Source organism: Chiloscyllium plagiosum, chromosome 16 (genome assembly GCF_004010195.1).
Source record: "Chiloscyllium plagiosum isolate BGI_BamShark_2017 chromosome 16, ASM401019v2, whole genome shotgun sequence".
NCBI lineage: Eukaryota > Metazoa > Chordata > Chondrichthyes > Orectolobiformes > Hemiscylliidae > Chiloscyllium > Chiloscyllium plagiosum.
The window spans coordinates 28,102,198-28,112,786 of record NC_057725.1 but is presented as its reverse complement, the minus strand read 5'-3'; the positions used below and the strand labels follow the sequence as shown (position 1 = coordinate 28,112,786).

The following is a 10,589-nucleotide window of genomic DNA, read 5'->3' as shown; positions in this document are numbered from 1 at the left end:
ATATACCGACCACTGCAGCAGACAGCTGGAACTGACAACCGGAAGCGGCAGATTCAAACCACTACAAATGCCGGAGGAAAGATCACAGAAGCGCTTCACAGGAGGCTCCTAAGCACTGAGGATGTCACCTAGACAGGGGACAAAATGTCTGCAACACAAACTTCCCAGCTCGGCGAATAGAACCACAACTTGCTTGACTAATACCTGGAATGGACAGCTTGTCTTCCGATGAAAGGTTGGACACACTAGGCTTGTATCTGGAGTTCAGAAGAGAAAAAGAGGTAACTTGATTGAAAAAAAAATCCGGAGAGCTCTTTACAGGATAGATATGGAGATGGTATTTCAGCTTATTGGAGAATCTAAAGCTGGGGTCACTGTTCAAAAGTCAGGAGTTGCCCATTTGCTTGACATTTTCTGAGGTTTGAATGCCTTTTGAACTCTTCCTGAAAAATTGTTGGAAGCAAAATCCCTAAATACTTATAAAAGAAGAGACGGAAAATTCTTGTTAAACAAGAGGTTGAAAATTGGGGTAGGCAAGAATGTGGATTTGAGATTACATTCAGATCAGACTTTGATAGACTTGAATGGGTTGTTCCTGCACCTGATTTCTGTTTTTGTAGAAGACCAGAAGTAATGAGCACCCTTTGTATTAGCAATGTGAACTTTTGGAATATAAAAGTGGGTGAACTAGGATGGTGATGTCGAGCACGAGGGGACTTAGCTTTAAGCTGAGGTGTAATAGATATAGGGCAGATGTCAGAGGTAGCTTCTTTACTCAGTAGTAGGGACATGGAATGCCCTGCCAACAGTAGAAGACTCGTCAACTTTAAGGGCATTTAAATGGTCATTGGATAAACATATGGATGATAATGGAATAGTGTAGGATAGTTAAGCTTCAGATTGGTTCCACAGGTCAAAGGGCCTGTACTGCACTGTAATGTTCTATGTCGACAAACTGTGTTCTGTAGTTTGCTTAAAACAAACATTGGAGCAAGGGAGGGAGGAGAATGTGTGTGGACTTGTCCTTCAAAGTTAGGCCTTTTAAAACACATCGGAGTCTTAAGAAATGTTCCACAAACAAAGTGTATGGATCTATATTTCCCTTATTTGAATTATCAATGATTAGGAGATTTGGTTTCACTCAATTGTTTCTTGCTCATGAGCTGTGCCAAAATCATGCCATGGCCTAACTGAATGGCATCAGATCCTATTAAATTGAAAGCAGCTTAAAGAGAGAGTTTGGAGTTTGAAGCTCCAATGACATACATGTGAGAACTCTGGACAACCTCTTGGTAAAGTTTCAAGTAATTGCTAAATGCTACTTTTGTGGCTGCTGGTACAGAGCCATAAGGAACATCAATGAAGAGCCTGTGTTCAGTCGGCATTAGGAAAGGAAAGAGAAAAAGAAACTGCAGATGTTGCAATCCAAAGTAGACAAGCAGGATGCTGGAAGAACAGAGCACACCAGGCAGCATCAGGGGATGGAGAAGTCAATGTTTCAGGTATAGCTCTTCTTCAGGAATGGAGGTAGGAGTAGGTGGAGCTGCAGATAAAGGGTGGGGTGCAGGGAGAGGGGCAGAATGGTGAGGTAGTGATAGGTGAATATAAGTGAAGGGTAGGAGCTGGTTGGTCAATGGGACGAATGAATCTTGTTGGTAGCTGGAAGGAAAGGCTGGTAGTTGTAATGGTGCTGGAAACTGAGTTGGGGGATGGGTGGAAATATTATTTGAAATTGAAAGTGGAAAGAAAAAGAAAATAAGCAAATATCTTGGAATGGATTGCCTTATTAAGGGCAGGGGTGATTGCATGGATTATTATTCTGATTGCAAAAAGAGGAATTTTCCAGATTTGTATTTCCAAAGTTGATCTGAGTTTTTAATATCTCTCACAGGCCATGGGTGAGTTTTGATATTTGTGATGGACAGGTATCATTGAGTTATGTGGGACTGGCTGGTGGGATCAGGAAACTTTCACATATGGAAATAACCATAGAATTAAAATTTACGATTGTCGTCTAATTTGTGCACAGATCACGACAAAGAATAGTAATGTCAATAATTGAAGTATCCAATGGGGAATTGAAAAATGAGGACTGTTCTTCAGCTGGGAGAAATGTCAACCACATTCTCAGTAGGGTTGAGAGTCACTTGCTAGTCTTCCCATAGATAATAAAGCTTGACCAACACAAGAAAGAAAAAAAATGCACCCTTTTCCCAGCTGAAGGCAAAGCAGATCATCTTCCAGTAGATTCTCCAGGTACCTTTGAAACATTATCTTTGGCTGCTGAGATCTTTGACCTGTGGCAAGCTGAGAATACTGAACACACTTGAGAAGTAAGAAAGGTAGTCAAAAAGTCATAATGTCACTGGACTAGTAATTCAGAGGCTCTTATTGATGCTCTGGGGTTGTATGTTTAAATCCCATCACAGCAATTTGTAAAATTTAAATCCAATTAATATATTAGGCATTTATATCTAGTTTAAAATGTTGACCAAAACAAAAAAAATTGCAAAATTATATTTGGTTCACTTAATATGCTTTAGGAAAAAGAAATGTGCTATATTAACAGACTCCAGACACTCATGTGATGAACTATCAAATATGGTCGAAAATGACCCAGTGAGTGACTCGTCATCATTGAGGGCAACAAGTTATTGATAATGAATACTGGCCTGAGGAACAATGACTATATCATTTGAACAACATATTAAGAGTTTCTCTGTTCAGAATGGCTGTTTTCTAGGGTCTGCTTTTGTTCATACAGTGCTACATCCAGGTAACATGGAGGATCTTCAAACGGAAGCTATGGTAGTATGCTTCCATGTGCCATGCAGAAGTACACGGTGAGACAGGGTGGCTAAAAAGGCATATTACATGCTTGCCTTCATTGCTCAGTCCTTTGAGTATAGGAGTTTGGAAATCTTGTGGAGGTTGTACAGGACATTGGTGAGGCATCTTCTGGATGATTGTGTCCAGTTCTAGTCACCCATTACAGAAAGCATATTAAGCTGGAGAGGGTGCAGAAGAGATTTACCAGGATGTTGCCAGGTATGGAAGGTTTGATTTTTAACAAAAGGCGGAGACTTTTTTTTCACCCCTCCCACTGGAGCATAGGAGGTTGAGAAGCAATATGATAGAAGTTCATAAAATAATGAGGGGGATAGATAGAGATAAGGATAGTTGTCTTTTCCATAGGATGGGAGATTTCAAGACTAGGAGGCACATTTTTAAGGTGAGAGGACAGAGATTTAAAAAATGACATGAGGCATTTTTTTTGTTACACAGGGGGTTCACTTGCGGAATAAAACTTCCTCTGAAAGTGGTAGATGCAGATATAATTACAACGTTTAAAAGACATTGGAAAGGTTTGGAGGGATATGGGCCAGGAGCAGGTAGGTGGGACTAATTTAGTTTCATATTACTTCCAAATTCCCTTTGAATACAAAGAATATCACCATGCTCTGACAAAGGAAGTTGCCAATTGGTACAGAATAAATAATGGGCAGGAGATGGGGGATGAAAAATTACAATGGGGTGAGGGTGAAGTGGGGATATAAAACAACACTGACATCCTTCATGAACCAGGTATTAAGAGACAGCTTAGTTGTTTAGATACTGCAGCTGTCCAGCAATTGAATCAAAAAACTGAAAGCATTGCAGATGCTGTACATCAGAAACAAAAACAGAAATTGCTGGAAAAGCTCAGCATGTTTGGCAGCATTTGTGAAGAGAAATCAGAGTTAACTTTTCGGGTTAGGTGACTCTTCTTCAACTGGGTCTGAGGGAGGGTCACCGGGCCTGAACATAAACTCTGATTTCGCTGCACAGCTGCTGCCAGACCTGCTGAGCTTTTTCCAGCAATTTTTTGTGAACAAACCTAGGGGAAAATTTAAGCACAAAAGGCACAAAATATTATAATAAATTTTGTTTCTTTTTCATGGAACTCTTTCAAAGATATTGCAAAAATATTAGAGATGGGAAGAATGGCAATTGGAAGCAGGAAGTCACATGACAATATCTCAACAAACATGTCCAGAGTTGGCTAATTGTTTCTTTTTCATGGAACTCTTTCAAAGATATTGCAAAAAATATTAGAGATGGGAAGAATGGCAATTGGAAGCAGGAAGTCACATGACAATATCTCAACAAACATGTCCAGAGTTGGCAACATCTAGTTGTGTGACTAACTTCACTTATGTATTATGACAAAATAAGAACCATACAAATTGATAATTATGGGTGGTACAAAAATACACGTGCAGGTTTTGACTTCTGTTGAATAATCAGGTGACGACTGAACCAGTTTAACAAAGAGAAAGGCTGAGCAGTAATGGCATAGTAATTAACGAGAGTTATAATAGGCTTTATTTTGCAAATACTTAGCTCCCAAACTCTCATTACCAACAGTTTTCCAAATGGAATTGGGTTTCCTTTCAACACAGCTGATAAAAGGTCAACCATTCATTATTAACCCATTGCTACCCAGAGGTTTGATTAATTCCCACATTAAGCTCAAAATCTTATTTTGGGACCCAATTTGGCTTTTGGATTCTCATGAGTTGACATGCATTTTTACCTCTTCCATGCTCACAGGTACTGTACTTCAAAAAGACCAGAATGAGATACCAAAGAAGAGAAAGCCTACAAATAAAATGACATCTTCACCGAACAGCTGATGCCAATAAAGTGCACACTTTCTCTAAGCTGCTTGCCAACTTGTCCAGTGCATATTGATAATACATGCTGGTATGTACAAATGCTTGACTGCACCTTCAAAAATCACATCATTTATGCTACATTTCTTTCTACGTTACATCCCTGAATGCAAGAGGTTACAGTTGTTTACATTGAAGACTATCTACCATGCCCTTTTAACCACTCTTGCTATCATCCAGAAATTTGTAGCAAGTAATATAGTGAAGATTGCTAAGTTTTGTAGTATCTGCAAACTTTATAATGTTTCTTCCTATATCCAGATCTCGGTCATATGTACAAACTGCAGAGCGTAATGGACCCAAACTTGGCCAAGGGATCATTGGATGGCAAGCTTGTGATGCAGAATGATGCCAATAGCGTGGGTTCAATTCCCTCACTGGTTGCGGTACCATGAAGGACTGTCTCAACCTCCCCCCTTGCCTGAAGAGCAGCCATATGGTCTTGGCTGATTATGGAAAAATTACTTATTACTGGAAACAACTTTCCAATTTGAGGAACATTCATCCACCACCTTGTATTGCTGTATACTAACCTCAGGCCACTCCAAAAATCTTTTATGCTGAAGATATGTTGAAGTGTAGTCACTATTGTATTATGGAAGACAGTCAATTCGTGTGTAGAAAGATTAAACTATTTGTCTTTGTGACATGCACGGAGGCATAATTTCCTTTCCCCAATTAAATATTTTCCCATGGCAACTGCTCCTTTCCCTCTTCATGGCTATGGTAAATATGAGAAAGTTATGGTCACTGTCACCAAAGTGTTCTCCCACTGCGAGATCTGACACCCGTCCTGGTTCATTGCCAAACACCAAATCCAAAATGGCCACTCCCCTTGTCAGCTTGTCTATATACTGATTAAGGAAACGCTCCTGAATACACCCAACAAAAACAGCTCCATCCAAACCATTTGCACTAAGGAGGTTCCAGTCAATATTGGGAAAGCTGAAGTCACCCACAACAGCTACCCTGCTACGTCTGCACTTTTCCAAAATCTGCCAGGCTATGAGTTCTTTGATCTCCCCACTGCTATTAGGGGGTCTGTAGAAGATCTCCAATGAGGTGACTGCTCCCTTGCTGTTCCTGACTTCCACTCATACTGACTCAGTAGACAAACCTTCCTCAACAACCTTCATTCTGTAGCTGTGATGCACTCCCTGATTAGCAATGCTACACCTCCCTCCTTTTTTCCCCCACTCCCTGTTCTTTAAGTGTTCTAAATTCTAGAACACCTAGCAACCATTCCTGCCTCTGTGAAACCCAAGTCTCCACTATGGCCACAGCATTATAGTCCCAAGTACTGATTCATGCTCTACGTTCATCATTCTTATTTCTGACATGCCTTGTGTTAAAGTAGACACACTTTAACCGATTCCTTTGTTTCATCATGTGAAAAACCTTCCCGATAGATTCACTACTTCCTGTCACTGCCTCATCTACAACTACTCCCTCTGCCTCATGTGTAGCTCTGGTTCTCAACCCCCTGCCAAACTAGTTTAAACCCTCCCGGACCACACAAGCAAATCTCCCACCCACCTAAAAACCAATCCCTTACCTTTTCAGCAGGGTCTGCTTCTTCTGCTCTCTGCTCCCGCTGCCTGAACTCAAAAAAACCATGTCCCCACATTCCTACAACTGGTCAGCTTATAGGACAAGCACTCAACAGTGGTGACGGTGGATACCCACAATCTCCATGTTCTGTCCAGTTTTTTGGGGGGAGGGAGGGGCACACAACACTGAATTGCTTGCCTTCTGGGTGGTTCAACAGAAGCTTCAGTATAGGCCATTGGCTCCCTATCTTAAACATCCACTCTCTCTACCATTGTGACTACATTGGATACAATCGACAAGACTGGCTGCATTAACACACCAAGACTCTTCAGACAAAACCTTCCAAACCGGTAACAATTGTACAGAAAAAGACAAGTGCAGGAGGCACCGGTTCTCCTCCAAGTCTCATACCATTCTGACTCCATTCTCTCGCCATTCTTTTACTGTCGTCACTGGATCAGAATCTGGAACTACCATCCTAACAGCACCATGGGGTTAAACACAGCAAATGGACTGCACTGGTTCATGCAGAAGGTAACCATTACATCCTATGAATAAATGGGGGAAAGTAACAGAGCAGAAACTGGGAACAGAAAGCACTGGAGGTACTCTGTAGGCCCAGCAGCAGTCTTTCCAAGGGTCATACTGGAGATAGTGAGGACTGCAGATGCTGGAGAGTCAAGAGTCGATAAAGTATAGAGCTGGAAAAAACACAGCAAGTCAGGCAGCATCTAAGGAGCAACAGTGTTGGCGTTTCCGGAATAACCCTTCATCAGGGCTGAGAACTAAATGGAGGTAGGGCTAGGGGAAAGGTCTGTGGGTGCAGAGAGGTGGTGACTATCACCATCACCTACCTGCACCCACTTATCACCATCCAACCGACCTTTCCCCTACTGCACCTCCCATTTATTTCTCAATACCCCTCCCCTTCCCAGACCTGATGAAGGGCTTATGCCCAACACATCGACTCTCTTGCTCCTGGGATGCTGCCTAACCTGCTGTGCTTTTTCCAGCTCTACGCTTTATCGACTCTGGGTCATATTGGACTCAACTGTTCCCACAATGGTTGCCAGACCTGCTCAGCTTCTAAAGCACCCTTTATTTCAGATCTCTAGCATCTGCAGTAGACAGTATTTTACTTTCATATATAGTACAGCCGATATCTTTCCTGGATTGTAGGGCTGACTCCTCTCCACGCGATGCAATGACTCCCTCAGCCACCGGGGGAGCTTTACGCGACCGAATATCTGTTTTTAAAAAAACTAAAAAAAAACTTTTGCTTCATTCACACAAAAAAAGTTTTCAGCCAGGAAAAGGAGATAAGAAACAGTTAAGCCGATTTCCATTTACTGCCTACTTAGTTCTGCAATGATACAGCAAGAAAAACTGCACAGTAGCTCGGAGTTTAAAAAACACTTCAATTATTTATGACTCTTAAATTATTAAAACGCTTTGGAAGTGGAACAACACGGCAGAGCTTCTATTTTGCTCGCTTAATGGCTAAACATCTGTAAGGACAAGATAGACCAACTTATATAAACGAAATCCACCTATTTAACGAAAAAAAACCATCACCTTCAAAAGCACAATGACATCTGAACAGTTAGAAATGCAGCGGGGACTCGAATGTAAAGCCACAGGCTGGAAACAACCATGCACTCTTACGCAAAAGCGAGCATTGTCATGGGGTCGGTCAATTCTCTGCCCTCCGGCTTATACGGTTTTATTTACTAGTATCTATTGCGGGGGGGGGGGGGGTGAAGAAGAGGGGCAATTGGGTCTCTGCCAGGGACACGAAATGGCTCAGTGCCCACTCAGTCATGTGTATTATCCCTGGGGACAAAATGCAAAAGCAACGCCGTAGCTACCGATTTGTGACCCACTGTGAGAGCAGTCTGGCTACAGTCACGTATAGCTAACTTGCTGAGGTTATTTTGGGGGGGTAGGGTGATGGGGCGGAGTGTTGCCGGGGGAGGATATCCACTCCGCTGGCCCCTTCCTTTCAGTTGCAATCTAAATCAGGAGGAAAAAAAAACAGTAAAACAGTTCAGATGAAAAAAGGTTTTCAAATCCAGCATTAGGGCATGAACAAGTAATTAAATTATAACAGAACACCAACTGACACTGCAAAGAAATAAAGATATTTTCCCTTTTCAATGTGTGCATTTTAACTAGGGGCTTATGCCAGTCACTTAAACGGGATGTTTTACAGAAAAGAAAAAATATTAAAATTGCATAATCACCGCGAACATGAACAACTTCTCAAAGTTACCACTAGATTCAACAGTTGTTACAGAAAGAATAACACAGGTAGCAGTGTACTGACTTCAGTCCTGCATGCAAATTAAGAAATCGAACAGGCTTGAAGTTGAGATTCAACTCCTGACGACATGATACAAATGCTTACACCATTAAAAGGAGCTCTACAACTAATTCACCACTAATGTAAATTACAGCCAGCAATCCACAAATTAATTCGTTGTACAAAAACTCCGGAGACAACGATTCTCGTCACTAACAAACATCAAATATTTCCATGTACACATTCAAGTATACAAATGAAAACTAACAAGCAATATCTACATAAATTCCTGAATCGACAAATTATATTCTTTTTAAATTGAAAGGCATCAAGGTAGCGGAAACATGGAAACAAAGGCTTTGCATACAAGTCACAATTTAAAGCGAATAATAGGAAACTAACAGTGAGAGAAAGGGAAATAGCAACTTTCTGGCCCAACAAACCCACACAAACTTTACAAGCAGTGTGAATGGTTCTCACCTGTTGTCATCACTCACTGAAACCTGAACCGAACTCCGAGGCGTCACTCAATCCCCAAAACAAAACTTGTCTTGAAAGCAGAGAACGAGGATTCCAGTTTACAGCAGTACACACACCTCTTAAACTCTCATTCCCCCCAGTCTTCATGAGTTGGCAAGTGTCCTGTGAGAGGCGTTGTCATGTGATAAAACAATCGCAGAGAAAGGAGGCGTTGCTGTCCTTCACAATAGGAACCGCGGTGGGACAGATTGGTGCATCCCGCACAGTTCCTGCTATTACATCCTCCCGTAAATACAGAAGAGATGTGTTCCTTGAGGCTGTCTGGCAATCGGATGAACAGATAATACTCGGCGAATATTGGGTATATTGAAGCTATTGTCTTTGATCTACAAACTCTGTTCCTCAGCCACAGTTTCCTTTCTCTCCCAGGACACTAAGACTGAATCAGACAGTTCGCCATTGAGCATTCTACTTGACCATCAGTTGAGCTATTGATCCCATTTTTTCCTTTTTCAATGGGATGTGGCTATCAGCTGAAGTCCAATCACTGTCATTTTTTTTGTCAGAGAATCATAAAATCCCTACAGTGTGGAAACAGGCCATTCAGTCCATCGAGTCCACACTGAAACTCCAAAGAACATCCTGCCTAGACCCATCCACCTGCCCCACTCAGTCCACCTAACCTACACATCCCTGGTCTCTCTGGGCAATTTAGTGCTGCCAATCCACCCAACTTGCACATCTTTGGAATGAAACTGGAGTAACTGGAGGAAACCCGGGGAGGGGGGACAATGTGTAAACTCCACACAGTCACCTGAGGGTGGGATCAAACCTGCATCCCTGCCCACTGAGGCAGCAGTGCTAACCACGGACCACCACATATTCTATATTCCTATTTATGAAGCCTAGATCACTGTATTCTTTGCTCTGTTTGTCCTGTCACCTTTAATAACATATGTGAGATACAACTATGTCCTTGTACATGCTGAGCAGCAATGACAAGGGGGATGAAGGACTTTGACCTCATGCCAGGTGCCTCTTCCTCATGAGGAGACAGCCCAAGGAGGAACCACATGTAGGCCATTCGGAAAGCTCCTCTCAGGACAGTTGAGAAGTGGCTGGGCTATCAACCTTAAACGTGTGGGACTTTGAACTGAGGAGGGTACATGAATATCTAGGCAGGACACCCCCAGCGTATCCAGACCATTGAAGCATTAATGTCCTTGGGTGTGTCATATCAAAATGCCAAGGCCAATGTAGGGCAGACTCCCTCCACCCCAGCTGCAGACTCCAGAGTTGCACTGACTCTTATAAGGAGGGAAAGGAAGAAGACCTTCTGAGAGTACATGGGAGACATTGACTGAACAATTCAAAGAGCGAGGGTGATATGGAAGACTAATTTCTAGGGTGCAAAAGAACCAAAGTTCCAATACCCATAATGTGCAGGGCAAATGTGGTGTACAAGATTCCATGCAGAGACTGTCTGTATCGGACATACAGGCAGATAACTATCAATCCATGTTCATGAACATTAACTAGCC

The 10,589-nt window shown here is 42.1% G+C and overlaps 1 protein-coding gene across 8 annotated transcripts in view; it reads right to left on the bottom strand.

Moving 5' to 3' along the window:
* The window catches only part of LOC122557714 (liprin-beta-2-like), a 274,073-nt gene extending 264,898 nt beyond the window's left edge, over positions 1 to 9,175 (bottom strand). For 5 of the 8 annotated variants that reach the window (XM_043705614.1, XM_043705608.1, XM_043705613.1 and 2 more), the window contains exon 1: positions 9,049 to 9,175. Coding sequence is in view for 1 of the 8 variants with exons in the window: in XM_043705615.1 (XP_043561550.1) it covers positions 9,049 to 9,058 (10 nt within the window). In the remaining 7 variants the exon portion in view is untranslated. The remainder of the gene's footprint in view (positions 1 to 9,048) is intronic. The other 3 variants (XM_043705612.1, XM_043705619.1, XM_043705615.1) reach the window with 2 other exon arrangements.
* Positions 9,176 to 10,589: the final 1,414 nt, after the last annotated feature.